This window comes from Oncorhynchus tshawytscha, linkage group LG19, assembly GCF_018296145.1.
Source record: "Oncorhynchus tshawytscha isolate Ot180627B linkage group LG19, Otsh_v2.0, whole genome shotgun sequence".
In the NCBI taxonomy this organism is placed as follows: domain Eukaryota; kingdom Metazoa; phylum Chordata; class Actinopteri; order Salmoniformes; family Salmonidae; genus Oncorhynchus; species Oncorhynchus tshawytscha.
The window spans coordinates 11662858-11683232 of NC_056447.1; the positions used below are offsets into that span (position 1 = coordinate 11662858).

The 20375-nt window shown below is 42.8% G+C and overlaps 1 protein-coding gene across 3 annotated transcripts in view; it reads left to right on the plus strand.

The window, feature by feature from the left end:
* The first annotated feature begins 486 nt into the window (after positions 1-486).
* LOC112218372 (LHFPL tetraspan subfamily member 6 protein) overlaps positions 487-20375 on the plus strand; it is a 35098-nt gene continuing 15209 nt past the window's right edge. Inside the window, exons 1-4 of one of the 3 annotated variants that reach the window (XM_024379105.2) lie at positions 487-784; positions 1357-1389; positions 7376-7449; positions 9586-10145. In XM_024379105.2, the coding sequence (XP_024234873.1) occupies positions 9761-10145 (385 nt within the window). In that variant the 5' untranslated portion in view covers positions 487-784; positions 1357-1389; positions 7376-7449; positions 9586-9760. The remainder of the gene's footprint in view (positions 785-1356; positions 1390-7375; positions 7450-9585; positions 10146-20375) is intronic. The other 2 variants (XM_024379104.2, XM_024379103.2) reach the window with 2 other exon arrangements.

Genomic DNA, 20375 nt, shown 5'->3' on the forward strand with positions numbered 1-20375 from the left:
TGCAGCCAGGCAGAGAATTTGCGCACTTTAAAAGACTGATATGTATTAACCATAGAATACGTACAGGGGCGCTGTATTGAAGCCACCATGCATCCATTTTGATACACCTCCTCTGTAGTAAAAAAAAGATTTTGGAAGCTATAGAAATGCATTTATTAATGTCTACATTCGTTTTGCAAGGTATATTCTTTTACAGACACCTTAATGCACACTTTTAATTTATATTATGTGAACTAAACATAAAAATGTTAAATACATAAAAATATAAAAACATATTCCTTAAAGTACTTATTTTTACAGAGTACTAATGTTACTCTCCAAACTACAACAAATACATACCTAAATACGTTTGTTTTATTTTAAATAATTTAGAATTCCTTTCATTCCTATTGAGGACTGCGCTTCCTGGGGAGTACCAATATGGCGGCCAGTGGCTTGAAAGCCTCTCATTGGACATTACATAATAAGCAATTCAGGGTTTATAAATATCACCTGAACCAACCCACTGGGCGGAGATTCGCATATTGAAGGTTCCTCTCTCCCCTACTCCTTACAGAATTGTTTTTATCAAGCCTTCGTCATTCCGAATGTTACTCTGTTTGTTGCGATAAAGGTGGTTTCCGTTATGTGTCCCTATCCTAACTCCAGACGTCTAACTGAGGGAGTTTGTCATGGATATTTTTGCGATAAAGGAGAGCTTTATTTTTGCTCGGCTCTTCAACTCCATTGAACTTTTACATTCAGCTATCATCTGCCGTTTGGGATAACGTTGAGGAATTTAAACGTAAGATTTCAAAAAAATGTTTTTACCTTGCATTACTTGAACAGAATGCCAAACACAATGTCTGTTAGCCTCGAAAATAAGCGCCTATGCATGAGGGGTACTAATTGTCATATTTATCAACTTCTGATAAGGAATCAAACACTGCAGACTTGTCAGGCCATTACATAAAAATAATATCCGATATGATTGCCTTGGGTTATTATTAGTAATGCTTAGCTCGTCTAAATTGTATAGCCCATATGCAGTATTATAATTATGTAATGTATTATAATTATTACTTGTTAATTATATTAACGTGTTAATTACATCTCATAAAATTCATCACCCTTTGAAATGAAGGGCACATTGACTTTGTCAAGATTTGCTACTTGCATTATTAAATAGCGCTATATTGTGCCTTCAGAAAGTATTCACACCCCATGACTTTTAATTCATTTTGTAGTGTTAAAGTGGGGTTGAAATGGATTTAATTGTATAAAAAAATGTATACACAAAATACTCTAATGTCAAAAGTGGAAGGCAAAAGTGAAACACTTAAAAAATGAACCTAAACACTAATATTTTACCTGCAGACAGCAAGTATGCTGCTCTTGGCTCATCCTCAGGTAAGGTCCCCTCTTCATTAGGTGTTTTGGCGCTTCTCACTACACTGTCCGACACGATCGGGTTGATCAGGCCTGATCTGAGCCAGGTTGGTTTAACCACTGCTCCTCCCTCTTCAGCCACACCCATTGTGATGTCCTCTCTGCCTCCTGCCCAATTGTGCAACATATCACATTCCTCTGTGCTCCCTTTCCTCTGAAGATACTTAGTGACTTGCACTGAGACTGGCCTGGGAAGCCTCTTGCCCCAACCTCCACGGGTAACCACTTGTCTGCATTCGTCCACTACCTGGTACTTCAACAGCTTCCTCTCTTACTCTTAGACTTCCTCAATCCTCTCCCTCCCATGGATCTGTCAGCTCGGGCATGATGGTGTTCTTTGTGCTCCTCAACCAGATCAGCAGGTCTGGTCTGAGTGATGTGTTAATGATGTTCTGGTGGAAGATTAGGTGTCTTCTGAGGTCAGCCTGCAACTTTCATGGGGTGCCAGCTGATTGTTCCTCACTACTGACAAAATGGATGAAGCCTGGTCCTTTCTGTTTTGGCCTGATCTTTTTGGCTGTGTCCTCCAGCTGGGATGTTATTGCTGTCAGGACCTTGTCGTGTCTCCACCTGTACCTTCCATCAGTGCTTTCCTACAGGATTATAGTATGTGCTCGAGGTTGGCTGATCTTCCACACAAAGCACAGTTTGGGTCTTGTTTTAGTACCCACACAACAAGGTTTGTCAGGCTTGGTAGTACATCGTACATGCTGCGGAAAACTAACTTTATTCTGCTGGTCCTATCATCTAGATGTCAGCCCTTATTATTTTCCTCTCCCTGGCTCCTTCTCCGCATGTCAACTTGCCCTGCTGCCTCAGCCCAACTGCAATGGTTTGCCCTCCCTCCTCCACCCTGTACCGTATCTCCGTCAGCCTGAGGTCCCTTCTCTTCCATGTACTTGCTCTAGTCCAGGACACCTGTTTCACACAGCCAATACCCAGGCATCCTAAGGCCACGGTTCTGACAATGTCTTTGTGGTGTAGTCTTGCTTCCAACTCTTCACTGCTGATGTTGCTGACCACTTCCTCCCAGTGCGTCCCTCAATCCCAGCGTTCCTTACTTTCTCGTCCTTGCATTCCCGTAGCATTAGGACCTGCCTTGCTTTGGTCACCTGCAATTCCACCGGCAGGCCTCGGACGGGCAGCTGAGCTTTTCCCACCCTCTGCATCCAATCATTCGCCTGGTCAGTTGGCCTTTCAACACTTTCTGTGTCAGAGTTGTCAAAGCACTTCCCTAGGCTCATGACTAGTTTTTCTGTCAGTGGTGGAATTCGCTGCCATTCCACCTTGAACCGCTGCTGTCGTCCACTTTGCCTTTTTTAGTACCAGGCTTTGTGATTTGCTTGGTTTAAAGGTCATCCTAGCCCACGTGATGTTTTTTTTTGGATCTTCAAGCATCCATCTTGGTTGCCGTACCTTGGACTTCATGGTGGGTCCTCTGCTTGGTCTTTCAGCTGACTTCACAAGGAAATGGATTGCTGTAGCAAAAATAGACAGATATTGTACACCTGGTGACAATCCCCACCTCCAACCTCTGCAAATTGGGGGTGTAGTCCCCGACAATGAGTCTCGTCATGAACTCGTCAAAGTCATCCTGTAGGAGCACTTCTAAGGCACGGGGTATTTTTGCGTTGTTACCTATTTCAAATCAAATTGTATTAGTCACACGAATACGACTGGTGTAGTAGACCTTATAGTGAAATGCTTACTTACAAGCCCCTAACCAACAATGAAGTTTAAAAAATATGAATAAGAAATAAAAGTAACAAGTAATTCGAGAGCAGCAGTAAAATAACAATAGTGAGATTATACACAGGGGATACCGGTACAGAGTCAATGTGCGAGTTATTAAAGTGACTATGCATAGATAACAGAGTAGCAGCAGTGTAAAAGAGGCTAGTCTGGGTAGCCATTTGATTATATGTTCAGGAGTCACATGGCGTGGGGGTAGAAGCTGTTTAGAAGCCACTTGGACCTAGACTTGGTGCTCCGGTACCACTTGCCGTGCGGTAGCAGAGAGAAGTCTATGACTAGGGTTGCTGGTGTCTTTGACTATTTTTAGGGCATTCCTCTGACATTGCCTGGTATATAGGTCCTGGATGGCAGGAAGTTTGGCCCCAGTGATGTACTGGGCTGTACGCACTACACTCTGTAGTGTAGTTGCATACCAGGCATCGATGCAACCAGTCAGGATGCTCTCGATGGTACAGCTGTAGAACTTTTTGAGGATCTGAGGACCCATGCCAAATCTTATCAGTCTCCTGAGGGGGAATAGGTTTTGTTGTGCCCTCTTCACGACTGTCTTGGTGTGCTTGGACAATGTTAGTTTGTTGGTGATGTGGACAGCAAGGAAATTGAAGCTCTTAACTTGCTCCACTACAGCCCTATCGATGAGTGGGGGCGTGCTCGGTCCTCCTCCTCCTGTAGTCCACGATCATCTCCTTTGTCTTTATCATGGTGAGGGAGAGGTTGTTGTCCTGGCATCACACAGCCAGGTCTCTGACCTCCCTATAGGATGTCTCGTTGTTGATCAGGCTTACCACTGTTGTCATCTGCAAACTTAATGATGGTGTTGGAATCGTGCCTGGCCATGCAGTCATGAGTGAACAGGAAGTACAGGAGGGGACTGCGCACGCACCAATGAGGGGCTCCTGTGTTGAGGATCAGTGTGGCGGATTTGTTGTTACCTACCCTTACCACCTGGGGGCGGCCTGTTAGGAAGTCCAGGATCCAGTTGCAGAGGGAGGTGTTTAGTCCCAGGATCCTTAGCTTATTGATGAGCTTTGAGGGCACTATGGTGTTGAACGCTGAGCTGTAGTCAATGAATAGCATTCTCACGTAGGTGTTCCTTTTGTCCAGGTGGGAAAGGGCGGTGTGAACTGCAATAGAGATCATCTGTGGCTCTGTTAGGGCGGCATGCAAATTGGAGTGGGTCTAGGTTTTCTAGGGTAATGGTGTGGATGTGAGCCATGACCAGCCTTTCAAAAGCACTTCATTTAGGCAGGTTACCTTAGTCCCTGTGCCCAAGAACACTATGGTGTTCTGCTTAAAACATGCTGGTATTACAGACTCGGACAAGGAGAGGTTGAAAATATCAGTGAAGACACTTGCCAGTTGGTCAGCTCCTCACATCCTGGTAATCCGTCTGGCCTTGTGAATGTTGACCTGTTTAAAGGTTTTACTCGCCTGAGGAGAGCGTGATCACACAGTTGTCCGGAACAGCTAATGCTCATTTCAGTGTTATTTGCCTCGAAGCGAGCATAAAGTACTTTTGCTCGTCTGGTAGGCTCGTGTAACTGGGCAGCTCTTGGCTGTGCTTCCTTTTATAGTCTGTAATGGTTTACAAGCCCTGCTTCATCCGACGAGTGTCACATCCAGTGTAGTACGATTCAATCTGAGCCCTGTATTGATGCTTTGCCTATTTGAAGGTTGGTCAGAGGGCGTATCGGGATTTCTTATAAGCTTCCGGGTTAGAGTCCCGCTCCTTGAAAGCAGCTCTAGCCTTTAGCTCAGTGCGGATATTGCCTGTAATCCATGGCTTCTGGTTAAGGTATGTACATACAGTCACTGTGGGGACGACGTCATCGAGGCACTTATTGGTGAAGCCAATGACTGATGTGTTATACTCCTCAATGCTATAGGAAAAATCCTGGAACATATTCCAGTCTGTGCTAGCAAAACAGTCCTGTAGCTTTTGATCTGAGCACTTTTTTATTGACCAAGTCACTGGTGCTTCCTGCTTTAATTTTTGCTTGTAAGCAGGAATCAGGAGGATATAATTATGGAGGGCAAGGGAGAGTTTTGTATGTGTCTCTGTGTGGAGAGAGTTGGTGGTAGAGTTTTTTTCCCCCTCTAGTTGCATATTTAACATGCTGATAGAAATTTGTTAACTGATTTATTTTCCCTGCATTCATGTCCCCGGCCACTAGGAGCACCGCCTCTGGATGTGCATTTTCCTGTTTGCTTATCGCGGATTTCAGCTCATTGAGTGCGGTCTTAGTGCCAGCATCTGTCTGTGGTGGTATGTAGAAAGCTTCGATAAATACAGATGAAAACTCTCTAGGTGATAGTGTGGTCCACAGCTTATCATGAGAAACTCTATGATAAGTCGAGCAAAACCTAGACAGTTCCTTAGATATCGTGCACCAGCTGTTGTTTACAAATATAGATAGTCTGCCCCCCTTGTCTTACCAGACTCAGCTGTTCTATCCTGCTGATGTGTCATCGTTCAACCACGTGAAGCATAAGATATTACAATTTTTAATGCCCTGTTGGTAGTTTAATCTTCCTTCGTCCTCTTTTTCTCCGTCTTCTCTTCACGCAAATTATGGGGATTTGCACCTGTTCCGGGGAAAGCAGTATGTCCTTCACGTCAAGCTCGTCAGACGGGAAAAATTGGGGAAAAAAAGTTTCTGCCAGTTCCTGGTGAGTAATCGCTGTTCTGATGTTATTTTTGGTCATAAGAGACGGTAGCAGCAACATTGGGTACAAAAGAAGTTTAAAAAATAAGTTACAAACAATGCCACATGTGTTGGTACAGAAGGCAATGTAGTGGATAGCAGCCATGTTGCGGGCTCCTGACCAGTTCTGTCACTGCATTGTTAGTCAACACCTCTTATGAAAGTGACAAATAAAATGTGATTTAATTTGCAAGATCAAGCCACAGGACAGCTACTTGTAGGCTTCCTTTGTTCTCTAATGCCTCTGTGATGATCCGTGTTAGTGCGCTTGTGTGTTCTAGGGACCCTTATATTCCCAGGATTCCTCCCTTCTGCACTGATGTATCCCGGTACTTGTTGTCCAGCATGAACTTGGTCATTCTTCTTCCTACGATGGCAAAGAAAATATTTCCCTCCACATTCAAGAGAGAAGCTGTGAGATTTGTGTGGACTCCTCCTTTGGGATGAATCATCCCTCTGCTGACTTCAAGCCCTCTGCCTCTTTCTTTCTTCCACACAACCCTCAACAGCTTACAGAGCCTTTTTTGGAAGTCTTGGGCAGTTCTTGTACACTTGGTATGGGATCCCTCCTAGTCCTGGTCCTGGTGCTGACTCTGCCCGTGCCTTCCTGATGTCTTTCACTTCTATCAGTCTAGGTTCCATCATGTCAAATTCCTCCTGGTGTTCGGGAGTGTTGAGAAGTTGTATTCTTCCAAATCCTGTTCTTGGAGTGGGTCGCTGTATGTTTTCTTCAGGTGGTCTTCCACCTACCTCTTGGGGAATTGCAGTCTTCTACTCTTCTTGTCCCCTAGTAGTTTGTTTGTTTGAACTTGTAGGGGTTACATTTCTGCCCTTTTCTGAGCTCTCTCCCTCGTGTTCCTGCAGTGGTTTTCAGCACACCTCAGGCTGCATCGTTGCTGTCATAGTGTGTCTTGTAGTCCCTTGTAGCTCTGCTCTCTCTTCTTCCTCTGCTGCTGTTGACCTTTTCTTTAGTCTCCTCAGGTAATTCTATTATTGCCGCTATCTCCCTCTCTTGCCTGTTTGGTTGTTTCGCTGTGCATGTCATTTTTTGGCATGGGTCCCAAATCTACCTTGCCCCATGTTGCACATGATCGCAGCAAGGGCTTCCAACTTGCTTTCTCCGCTCCCGGAAAGTGTTGTCTCATGCACCATGTCTGTGTCACTGTCAAACTGTGTCCAGCTGTTCTTGTTCAATCTCTTGGGCCACTATATCCTCTTTGTAATTTCCTGCTGTTGAATGCTTTCTGATCGGCCTCTGTTCACTGGCCCTCTCTGTGATTCCTTCAACCGTTTCTAACTCTGTGGTTTGTGTCCTGGTTTGGTTCCTTCGCCATCTCACCAAGGTCTTGCCTTGTGCTTGTCACCTGTTGTTGGGGTGCTAAACAGCCCATTTTGGTACGGTGGATTTTCAGCCCTCTCGTTCTTAAGCACTTTTTCACAACTGCATGTTCTAGAGTCAATGTCCTCTCTCGTTGTCTTTTTTTCAGGAAAAGTTGTCATCTGTGTCTGGCCAGTGAGCCGTTCATCCTCCCCTCATTGGGTGAAAAGGATCAATATCAGGGTATATCTTTATCTAGATAATTCCGGAAATCTAACATTTTATCTCCCTCACTAACTTTAAGCACCAGCTGTAAGAGCAGCTCACAGATAACTGCACCTGTACATAGGCCATCTGTAAATAGCCCATCCAACTACCTCATCCCCATACTGGTATTTTTATTTTTATCCTTTGCACCCCAGCATCTCTACTTGCACATTCATCTTCTGCACATCTATCACTCCAGTGTTTAATTGCCATATTGTAATTATTTTGCCGCTATGGCCTAATTTATTGCCTTACCTCCCTTATCCTACCTCATTTGCACACAATGTATATAGACATTTTCTATTGTATTATTGACTGTATGTTTGTTTATTCCATGTGTAACTCTGTGTCGTTGTTTGATGTACTGCTTTGCTTTATCTTGGCCAGGTCGCAGTTGTAAATGAGAACTTGTTCTCAACTAGCCTACCTGGTTAAATAAAGGTGAAATACAATTACAAATCAATTTAGATATAAGAAGTAGACATGTCCTTGATTTCATATATTTTCAAAATCTCCCGTATGAGTCCAGGGAGATATCTAAGGTGAGACACATTGAGTTCAATTTACTTACATTGGACAATCTTTCTTGCTTTTACCGCCATTAGTGTCAAGTTCACCACCTACTATGTCCAGAACTGAACATTTACGAATTCAACAGTCGTGTCTCTGTCACTAACAAATGCAGTCATGGGTGGTAACTCTACATTTATATCGAAATGGCAATGCAAATCAAGTTGTATTGGTCGCATACACATATTTAGCAGATGATATTGTGGGTGCAGCAAATTGCTTGTGTTCCTAGCTCCAGCAGTGCAGTAATACCTAACAATTCACAGCAATACACACAGATCTAAAAGTAAAAGGATGGAATTAAGAAATATAGAAATATTAGGACGATCAATGTTGGTTTCCGGAGTATAAATATATATACACGTGATGATTTATACACATTATGGACAGTATGCGGATATACTAAATATTCTATCTGTAGAATATGTAGGATAGAAGAGTAGGAAATGAGAAACACTATGTAAACATTAAAGTGACCAGTGATTCTATGTACGTAGGACATCAGCCTCTAAGGTGCAGGGTTGAGTAGCTGGGTGGTAGCCAGCTAGTGACGGTGACTAAGTTCAGGGCAGGGTACTGGGAGGAGGCCGGCTAGCGATGGCTATTTCACAGTCTGATGGCCTTCAGATTGAAGCTGTTTTTCAGTCTCTCGGTCCCAGCTTTGATGCACCTGTACTGACCTCGCCTTCTGGATGATAGCGGGTTGAACAGGCTGTGGCTCGGGTGGTTGATGTCCTTGGTGATTGTTTTGGCATTTCTTTGCCATCGGGTGCTGTAGGTGTCCTGTAGGGCAGGCAGTGTGCTCCCGGTGATGCGTTGGGCAGACCGCACCACCCTCTGGAGTGCCCTGCGGTTGCGGGCGGTGCAGTTGCTGTACCAGGCGGCGATACAGCCTGACAGGATGTTCTTAATGGTGCATCTGTACGAGGATCTTAGGGGCCAAGCCAAATGTATTCAGCTTCCTTAGGTTGAAAAGGCGCTGTTGCAGCTTCTTCACGACAATGTCTGTGTGGGCGGAGGTGATATGATCCTTAACTAGCCTCTCACTGGGAAATTATATTGGCTTTGCTGGGGCGTTACTTAAAATGTTAAAGCTGATACAATTCATATCTGGTTGGCCTGTCAGCACGCGGTCCCGTGTGACAACAAATGTTGTAGTTCTTAAATAAATAGGGATCCATTATCTACATTTGTAGCGAATGTTAAAATAATTCAGTGGGAATTGAACTTAATCATAATGAACTAATTTTAGAGCCCAAAATTGTTCGGGTGATCGTAATTTATTTACAAATATTTTCTAGGGCAGACCAGGGCTTTTGGCACTGCTCGGTTGCTACGCAGTATTCGACCAGCAGAGTTCATTACTTCACGCTCCAAACCGGACACCGTGGGCCTGCATGTATCCAGTGGCAGTACAGTTGTCATTCCTGTCTGAACCTCAAATATTCAACTGTCTCTCTCTTCTCTCTCTCGTTCTCTCTTTCCCTCTCACTCTTTCACCAACTCCATTTCTTTTCTCTCAATCTTTCGCTTTCTCACCAGGGATCACCACACAGAGAAGAGGTGGGACGAGGAACACTGCTGGTGTTAACCTGGATATTATCCATCAACAACAGAGCTGCTGATGTCCATGTAAAAAGCAATAAACTTCTGAGAAGGAAAAAAAAAGTACAAATTGGGTGGTCATCGTTGTGGCTGGTCACTGAGATTCTGAGATATGGCTTCTAGCCTAACAAGTGCGGGCGTGGTGTGGGCCCTGCTCTCCTTCCTGTGTGCGGCGGCCTCTTGCGTGGGTTTCTTCATGCCCTACTGGCTCCTAGGGTCCCAGATGGGTAAACCGGTCTCCTTCGGGACCTTCCGGAGGTGCTCGTACCCGGTGCGTGATGAGGCTCGCCAGGCCACGGTGATGCTGGAGCAGTGTGGACGCTACGCCTCGTTCCAGGGCATCCCTAGTCTGGAATGGAGGATTTGTACGGTGATAATCGGGTTGGGCTGTGGCCTGTTGCTCCTGGTGGCACTCACGGCCCTCATGGGATTCTGTTTGTCTGATCTCATCTCCAGGACCATTGGACGCGTGGCTGGGGGCATCCAGTTTTTTGGGGGTAAGTTAAAATCATCAAGTCACAGCCTGCTGTTGCTTTTTAAGTGATTTGAAAATTGGATAGTGATGGAACGATGGATGGGTGGGTCGGGGATAGATGGATGGATGAAAGTTCTCCAAATAGGTTTTTGTTACATTTTAAAATGTAAAAGGACTGGAATTCATCAAACTAGTAGTTAAGTACATGTACAAAATGTTAATCTTTCCCTAAAAGCATGATGGTCATTACTTTTTTTTACATGAAAGGGGAGGTTAACTTGAATTTCAGTCATGGGATTTTTTTGTTTTGCTGAAAGAATGAGTACCCTCTTAGAATTAGTGTCGACTCAAGAAACCCTGGAGATCCTCAAGGAGCCATTGCCAGTTAATGGGTCATATTTGCACCTTCAGTTAGTTGAGGGGTTCTTGGTGGATCCTTTAATGGTTCAATGTAGCAATGGGTTTCTGGAGGAACCCTGGAGTGTTGAGGTGACAGTATTAATGTCACACCGGCAGTCATGATCTGGTCTTAAAAAAAAAAAATCATTTAAATAATGATTGTGCCGTTGTACAATACAGCCTACCGCATATTACACATGGAAGAAAAACACAAAGCTGATTTAACATGTCTTTGGTACATACAGTGCCATCAAAGTATTCATATCCCTTGATTTATTCCACATTTAGTTGTTTCAGCCTTCAAAATGTATGAAATCTTTTTTTTTTTTGGGGGGTATTGATCATATTCTGGCCTCTATTAGAAAAGGGGACCGTCTTAAACAATTAAACCAAAGGGAAAGTGTTTGGATTTACAAACTACAGGCCACTAAGTACCCAGGTTTAAATGAAGATATGGATTTCTCTCCCTTCCTATAGGGTCATGATGGGTCCATTTTCTGTCATCTTGTGGACATTTTGCCCAATTTCTATGTTTAGACTGTTGTTCATGTTTTGCTGTGTTCTAGTGTACTATGGAATATTTAGCTTTCTTATTCTTGACATTTCTCCCAGTCATATTTAAGGTTCGAACTACCTTTTAGTGTTCTGATACTTCTAGCTTGGAGTTGTATTTTTATAATAAGACAGCTACAGTATTTCACATTTTAACATGTATAGTATTTCTTACTAGGTGTGTCCAATCATTTTGTAACCACTCCCTCTTTCAATTAGGGCTAATTGGAAAAGCTGTTCAAAAGAGGACATTGTCTTTCTTTCTTTTTTGTACTCCCTGACAAAGGCCATGCAGCCGAAACGCGCCGGTTTAAAAAAAACGTTTCTATTGAACATGCCGTACTAATAAAGGCATTTTAATTAATTATATGAAGAGTGCCTTGGTCCTCCCTTCTTTTTGATGACCAATTTACCCCTTTTACCAAAGAGCACCTTCTATCTACCAAAATGTACTTATGTACCTTCCCTTCCTCCTCTTTCTACCATTTGGCATTGTTTAGTTTTCTTAGGTTTTATGCTTGAATTTAAATTTGATATGTTAGCTGTTAGGTTAAATATACTGTTCATGCTTCCTACTGCTAAGTTTACACCTTAACTATTACAGTGAAATATTTTCCCCAGGAAGTTGTCTAGGAAGAATTGGATTTGTTGTTGGCCAATCATTTTTTGGTAGGCTTCTACAATACCCTCCTTCCATCTATAGCATTTCTTAGCAGCATGCAGTTTGTTTTCGGCTTTGATGCTTCATAAGTATCGCTCTGTTCAAGTAGATTGTGATTATTATAGTTTATATATTTATTACTATATAGTATTGTGGTCTGATAGGGGTGTTCGTTGGCTAAATGTGAACGCCCTGAGAAACTGAGTTGTGGTCGGTGATAAAGTAGTCTACAGTACTAAGGCAAAGAGATGAGCTATAGGTGTACTCACCGTAGGAGTCCCCTCGACGCCTACCATTGACGATGTACAGACCCATCGTGCGACGGAGCTGCAGGAGTTGTGACCGTTTTTATTTTTTCATAGTTGTGACATATTGGGGAGGAAATGCTGTCACCTCCCAGGTAGGTTTCTATACCCCTGTGTACTGAGTGTCAGGTTCTTGTCCAGTTTTTGCATTTAGATCACCACAGACTGGTACATGTCCCTGGGCCTGGAGATGGATGATCTCCCCTATAGGCTGTAGAAACTGTCGTCATTAAAGTATGGGGATTCTATTGGGGGGATAGGTCTCTCTCTCTCACTCTCTCACTCTCTCTCACTCTCTCACTCTCTCTCACTTCATTTTAAACGCTTTTAAAGCAAGGAAGTCAAACGTGGAAACTATGGATACAACTTCCTCCGCTATCTCGCTAATAATGCAACTAGAAATCCCTATATTGGCATGTTTTTGTTTGCTGATACATCCTGAACAAATACACCATATTACTGGCCTGCTAATGTGCCTTGACCTTGTAGGCTACAAACAATAATAACATTCTTCAGTACAATGTGTTATTGTAGCCTAGGTAGGATACATTTCTTGGGAATAAAAACCTGGAACAATAGGGTAGCTTATCAGCTGGTACCTGGGGACCGGGAGGGAGCGCGCTCAGCGCAGCCTCGGGAGTGCACATGGTGTAGGCTAGCTATGATTTCCTTATCTGATAAAAAAAAATATTAATCATTTCACTGTTTAAAATAGACAGGCTTAATACGGCAGTGAATATATCCAAACATTGAGCTTGTAAATTATGGCTTTATATGCACACGCTATAAGGCTACATCTCGAGCCTGTCTGTCTTTGTTCTGTTGCGCAATTACGCACATGGCCCCTCCGCTGACCCAGTTATTCCTCTTAAGTCTTTTGGAGTTCCAGGAAAATGCTAAAGTTTGTTGGACACTTATTTAGACATATTTTCTTTAGTCTACTAATATCCTATTGGACGAGAGATGCACACTTCCTCTTGCTTGCTGAATGTAAAATAGTCTACAGCATTAAGAACGGGCAGGGAGTTGGAAAGGAGAAGCCCTTATTTTCATATAAGTCAATCTTAACACTGGGCCACAGCCAGACAGAATACATCATATGAGTGGCCTGCTAATGTACCTTTCTGGACCTTTTTTTTTTTTTTTATGTCGAGAATAGACCCAAACTGATCCAAATGGTTGCATAATCAGGCCTAGATTGTCGGCCTGTGTAGTTAATTCGGCATGATACAAAACAGGACGTTTGAGCGGTTACTCAAATTAGCCTATATCACTGCATTATACAGCCTATGGACAATAATTGCGTACTCACTTGATAACAATAATACATTCATCATTGTTATAACCCAGATAAAAAAAACGTAGCCCTAGGTCTAATCAATAGTAGAGCTTTGAGCGCCCGGGGACCACGCACCTGGAGGAACGCACTGCCATTTCATAATCTGTTCACTATGTTTTTCTTGCATTTTGACTGGCAAATATTGATATTTATCCCATATCCCAAATATCTAGCTAATTTTTAACTTCTTACTTTGGCTACACATCACAAGACTCTCTTCCAGCTGTTCACTTGCGCAACTGGCTATGGCAAGGGTAGGCAGCCCTGGTCCTGGAGTGCCAAGCAGGCTCTTCATGTTTTTGATTAACCAACCTGGAAGACCAGGTGTGTTGAATTCAGTCAATCACTGAACTGATCAATTAGCTCTAGCTCAGGTGTGGTGCCTAGCTGGAACAAAATCCTGCAGGACCTGTGGCACTTCAGGAACAGTGTTCCCTATCCCCGGGCTATAGACTATGCAAGCCTCTCTGCAATAGGCCATTTCTTTTTTTTGTGAAATCCCAGGAATAGCTATAGATCATTTATTTGTATGATTCTTTTTATACAAGGCCTAATAGCCTATTCGAGGAAATAGTTTAAATCATTTATATGCCCAATGTGCTGTGGCAACGGATCAAATGTTTCCAGTGCCAGTGTTTGGTTAATTGACCCTCTCTCTCCACCGTGTACTTCAAATATCCTGTTTGTCTATATAACAGGGTGAGCAGAGCTGAATGCAGCTTGACAGCCGTGTTGACCTCGAACAAGCGCCGAGTCGATGGACATTTGGATGTATTCTGTCATGAAGTAGTCAGAAAAACAATACCACTCTCCTACTGGACACACACCTTTTCAACATGACGAGATGATGCTTTATCAATAGCCAGGCTATATGACCAAACCAGCGGTCATCATTATCAATGTGCTAAGATACGGTTTCAACTCAACATCAATTCCTTTACGAACCCTTCCATGCCACTCCTGAACAATATGTGATTCAAATGTCATTCAACCTTGAATTGTCAGTAGAATGTGAAATGTGGGAACTCACTTTCTCTAGGTCCCCTGGTCGTTTGCAAATTGCAACCACTCGGTTCTCCCGATCCACTTCAGAAAGAATACAATTCCTTTCATTCTCGCCACCCACCTTTACTCTACCACTCTGACGTTGCAAACGAGGTGTTATGTTATTTAAACTTGGAAAATTGTTTCAGGTGCAAAAGTGTCCATTTATCAGGTAACATGTTTTTTTTGCTCATTATCTAGCTTTGTTCAGTTCAAAGGGCCCACCAAGTTATGGAGACACCCAAATGTACACAGTTTACCCCAGGGCAATACCCACACAACATGTCTAGGCAATAAGCATGTGCAAAATATGAAGTCTGCTCGAATGAAGTTACTTCAAGCTAGGCAAAGAAGAGCTGCGTATGCTGACCCTATGCATTAATGTTCAAACTACCGACTGGGGTCATTTTGAACAAAGAGGAATATTTTTTTTATCATAGCCCAAAGGTGGTTTATTCAATTCTTCCAATCTTTCATGATGTTGTCAATCAACTTGTTCTTAATACATTACAGTGCATTCGGAAGGTTTTCAGACCCCTTGACTTTTTCCAAATTTTGTTACATCACAGCCTTATTCTAAATTGGATTAAATTGTTTTTCCCCTCATCAATCTACACACAATACCCCATAATGACAAACCTAAAAACAGGTTTTTAGACATTTTTGCTAATGTACAGTGCCTTGCGAAAGTATTCGGCCCCCTTGAACTTTGCGACCTTTTGCCACATTTCAGGCTTCAAACATAAAGATATAAAACTATTTTTTTGTGAAGAATCAACAAGTGGGACACAATCATGAAGTGGAACGACATTTATTGGATATTTGAAACTTTTTTAACAAATCAAAAACTGAAAAATGGGGCGTGCAAAATTATTCAGCCCCTTTACTTTCAGTGCAGCAAACTCTCTCCAGAAGTTCAGTGAGGATCTCTGAATGATCCAATGTTGACCTAAATGACTAATGATGATAAATACAATCCACCTGTGTGTAATCAAGTCTCCGTATAAATGCACCTGCACTGTGATAGTCTCAGAGGTCCGTTAAAAGCACAGAGAGCATCATGAAGAACAAGGAACACACCAGGCAGGTCCGAGATACTGTTGTGAAGAAGTTTAAAGCCAGATTTGGATACAAAAAGATTTCCCAAGCTTTAAACATCCTAAGGAGCACTGTGCAAGCGAAAATATTGAATTGGAAGGAGTATCAGACCACTGCAAATCTACCAAGACCTGGCCGTCCCTCTAAACTTTCAGCTCATACAAGGAGAAGACTGATCAGAGATGCAGCCAAGAGGCCCATGATCACTCTGGATGAACTGCAGAGATCTACAGCTGAGGTGGGAGACTCTGTCCATAGGACAACAATCAGTCGTGTATTGCACAAATCTGGCCTTTATGGAAGAGTGGCAAGAAGAAAGCCATTTCTTAAAGATATCCATAAAAAGTGTCGTTTAAAGTTTGCCACAAGCCACCTGGGAGACACACCAAACATGTGGAAGAAGGTGCTCTGGTCAGATGAAACCAAAATTGAACTTTTTGGCAACAATGCAAAACGTTATGTTTGGCGTAAAAGCAACACAGCTCATCACCCTGACCACACCATCCCCACTGTCAAACATGGTGGTGGCAGCATCATGGTTTGGGCCTGCTTTTCTTCAGCAGGGACAGGGAAGATGGTTAAAATTGATTTGAAGATGGATGGAGCCAAATACGTGACCATTCTGGAAGAAAACCTGATGGAGTCTGCAAAAGACGAGACTGGGACGGAGATTTGTCTTCCAACAAGACAATGATTCAAAACATAAAGCAAAATCTACAATGGAATGGTTCAAAAATAAACATATCCAGGTGTTAGAATGGCCAAGTCAAAGTCCAGACCTGAATCCAATCGAGAATCTGTGGAAAGAACTGAAAACTGCTGTTCACAAATGCTCTCCATCCAACCTCACTGAGCTCGAGCTGTTTTGCAAGGAGGAATGGGAAAAATTTCAGTCTCTCGATGTGCAAAACTGATAGAGACATACCCCAAGCGACTTACAGCTGTAATCGCAGCAAAAGGTGGCGCTACAGAGTATTAACTTAAGGGGGCTGAATAATTTTGCACGCCCAATTTTTCAGTTTTTGATTTGTTAAAAAAGTTTGAAATATCCAATAAATGTGATTCTTCCCACAAAAAAAATAGTTTTATATCTTTGTTTGAAGCCTGAAATGTGGCAAAAGGTCGCAAAGTTCAAGGGGGCCGAATACTTTCGCAAGGCACTGTATATTAAAAAAAAAACGAATATCACATAAGTATTTGGACCCTCTACTCAGTACTTTGTGGAAAAACCTTTGCCAGCGATTGCAGCCTCGAGTCTTCTTTGGTATGACGCTACAAGCTCAGCACACCTGTATTTGGGGTGTTTCTCCTATTCTTCTCTGCAGATCCTCTCAAGCTCTGTCAGGTTGGATGGGGAGTCCTGCTGCACAGCTATTTAAATGTCTTTCCAGAGATGTTGAATCGAGTTCGGGTTCTGGCTGGACCACTCAAGTACATTCAGAGACTTGTCCCGAAGCCACTTCTGTGTTGTCTTGGCTGTGTGCTTAGGGTTGTTGTACTGTTGGAAGGTGAACCTTCACCCCAGTTTGAGGTGCTGACTGCTCCGGAGCAGGTTTTCATCAAGGATCTCTCTGTACTTTGCGCCGTTCGTCTTTCCCTCAATCCTGACTAGTCTCCCAGTCCCTGCCACTGAAAAACATCTCCACAGCGTGATGCTGCCACCAACTATGATTTATGGTATCCTCAGAGGGTGGAGTGATCTTGACCTTATAGGTCAAGTGGTATAAGTAATTGGTAGAACTGTAATACAGAAACCAGCTACCATCTGAATGTGCACATAGTGCTATATTGTGTGTATTCTCCCAAAGATATTCTTTCTATGAAAAATGTATATAAATATGCACTTAGTACTAATGTGGATTCTGCTTTGGGAAAAAAAAGTGTATTTTTGTTATACAAAATATTCTACATAACGGTCTATTTTGGTTTGAAAAAAAATCAGAACATTATTTACATGTATAATGTTTTTGATAAGAATTAAGTAGATATTTTGCTGTGATTTGTTTCTATTTTTTTTGCTTCCTAAGCTGTGAGGAAGTGAGAGCAGGCCATGGTCAAGTGTTTAGGGTGAGCTTCAGTATGCTGGTCTGGTTGGTTGGCTTGCTCTCATTTTCACTATCTGACATGAGATCTTGTCAATTTATTAATGTGTGCAAGGAAAGCTGATGTAGCTATGGGTACACTCACAATACCACATCCAGAAAATATTCAGCTTTGCAGTTCAGCTGGCAAGAACAAACGGATCTGCTGTGATGATAAGATCTTCCATTACAGGTTTTTATATCCCTGTGATTTAGCCATTGTGGATCTGTTTAATCTGAACATATCCCACAGACATCTTGCATTTGCTAATACCCACATTCCTGAGCTTAATTACTGTAGCATTACTGTTTGAAGATATCACCGCAACACAAATACCCAAGGTTTAGATTCCAATCCACTCTTTTATCAAGTCTTTATATGAAAACATCAGCAATGAGGCCAACTTGTAGCAATCATGGAAATGGGAGATTCTCAGATTTTCTTATATTGCATCATCACAATTTGCATAAATTCCAGTTTCTTGTAGATAGTAAAACAAACATCACAACTTGGGAAGTTTAGAACAATCTTAACAAGTAAAATACACAGTAAAAGGGTTAATTCCAGAGAGAATGACATGTGTACAAAATTGGTGCCAGCCTGTTGAGTTCAGGGGCACTTACAGGCAGGCTGGATGCAGCCCAGAGACCTTTGAAAGCTCTGCAACAGTCTCCTTTGTTCTCCAGCCTCACAGATGTGACAGAGGTATTGCCTTGTCTGACCAACTGCCTACGGAGAATGAATTGGCTTTCATTATATTGGCTTTCATTATAGCTTACAGATACAGACAACATTTTACGTCAGTTGATCACTAGCTGCCAAAATTTGTCTCAGAAAGCGAGGTTAGTCTCAGACAATTCATAATCCTGACCCCAAACACACACTCGCAGGCACACACACACACACACACACACACACACACACACACACACACACACACACACAAGAACAGTAATTTAGACATGGATACATATCCAATCTGTAGTAAGTAAATCACTGACTCTGTCAGGTGGTTAAATATGCAGAGCAGGTTCGATGCATAATTAACAGCTGTAAATTGCCTATTTCCTAATGTTCATCTCGTCTATCTGCCTGTGAGTCTACTTGCCTTCCTGCTGCTGCACATACTGTCCTGAGTTTAGAAGCCAACCCCGGTAGATGTTTTCTTCTCCTTGGTTATAACAGCTGGGTTGGTGGCTGTCTGCTGTTCTTTACTGTGTGGTCAGGGTTGTGTAGGGGTGGGACGGTCGACTACTGTGCTGTTCTGTGTGGCCATTGGTTTAGGTGCTCTAGAAGGCCAAATGGAATGGTGCCACCATGACAACCTGGCAGAACATATGGCTCTGAACCCACAGTCACCACAAACAACACAGACGTTAACACAAACATGGCACACACTGCTGTGTCTTCCTATTGTTGCTTCTCCCACTTCTGATTCCTCTAAAGCTCTGCTTTTGCAGTCGTTATAATCCCACACAATTTATACCCCTCACTCACTCTCAAACCTACAACCATAAGTCAACCACTCACTCGCAAACCTACAAACATAAGTCAACCACTCACTTTTTTCTTAGTCACTCCTCTTTATTACGTGTGCCGTGCTTGTGCAGCTCAAGACTTTCTCCTCCAAGCGAAATTATAATGGACTGAACGTTGATCTTACAATCAACATATGAAGCTGTAACTTGTCAGCTACATATTGCATGCTTAAGTCGAATCATGATCATAAATCAAGAAAACCTAAACTTTCCACAACATGAACAGACACAATATCATGTCACTGAAATTTACTTTTTTTTTTACACCAATCTTTTTCTTTCTTTCTTTTTCACTCTGCATTACAGATTGCTAACTAGGTCTGCCTGTTCTTATACTGTATATGTTACCACAACACTGTAACCCAGCTGCAGTGGTGTGGTGACACTCCCCCGATCCTGTTTGTGTCCATCGCCTCTCCTTCACTGAACTCCCCTGACCATGCAGGGAATATTAGATGATTGTTATGGAAGAGCAGAGGCATGGACTCTACAAGGTGTCGGAAGTGTTCCACAGGGATGCTGGCCCATGTTGACTCCAATGCTTCCTGCACTTGTGTCAAGTTGGCTGGATGTCCTTTGGGTGTTGGACCATTCTTGATACACACTGGAAACTGTAGAGTGTGAAAAACCCAGCAGCGTTGCAGTTCTTGACACACTCGAACCGGTGCGCCGGTTATTTGTCACATGCGCCGAATACAACAGGTAGACCTTACCGTGAAATGCTTACTTACAAGCCCTTAAACAATAATGCAGTTCAAGAAAGAGTTAATAAAATATTAAATTATAGTAAAAATGTAAGTAACACAAGAAATGTACTTAACAATAACGAGGCTATATACAGGGTGTACCGGTAGTGAGTCAATGTGCAGGAGTACAGGTTGGTCAAGGTCATTTGTAAAGTGAGGGGGGGGGTCAATGTAAATAATCTGGGTGGCCATTTGATTAGTTTAGTTGTTCAGCAGTCTTGTGGTTTGGGGGTAGAAGCTGTTAAGGAGCCTTTTGGTTCTAGACTTGGCTTTCCGGTACCGCTTGCCGTGCGGTAGCAGAGAGAACAGTCTGACTTGCGTGACTGGAGTCTTTTACCAGTTTTACCAACTTTGCCACAGTGATGTACTGAACTGTACGCACTACCCTCTGTAGCGCCTTACGGTCAGATGCCGAGCAGTTGCCATACTAGGCGGTGACGCAACCGGTCAGGATGCTCTCGATGGTAAAGCTGCAGAAATTTGAGGAG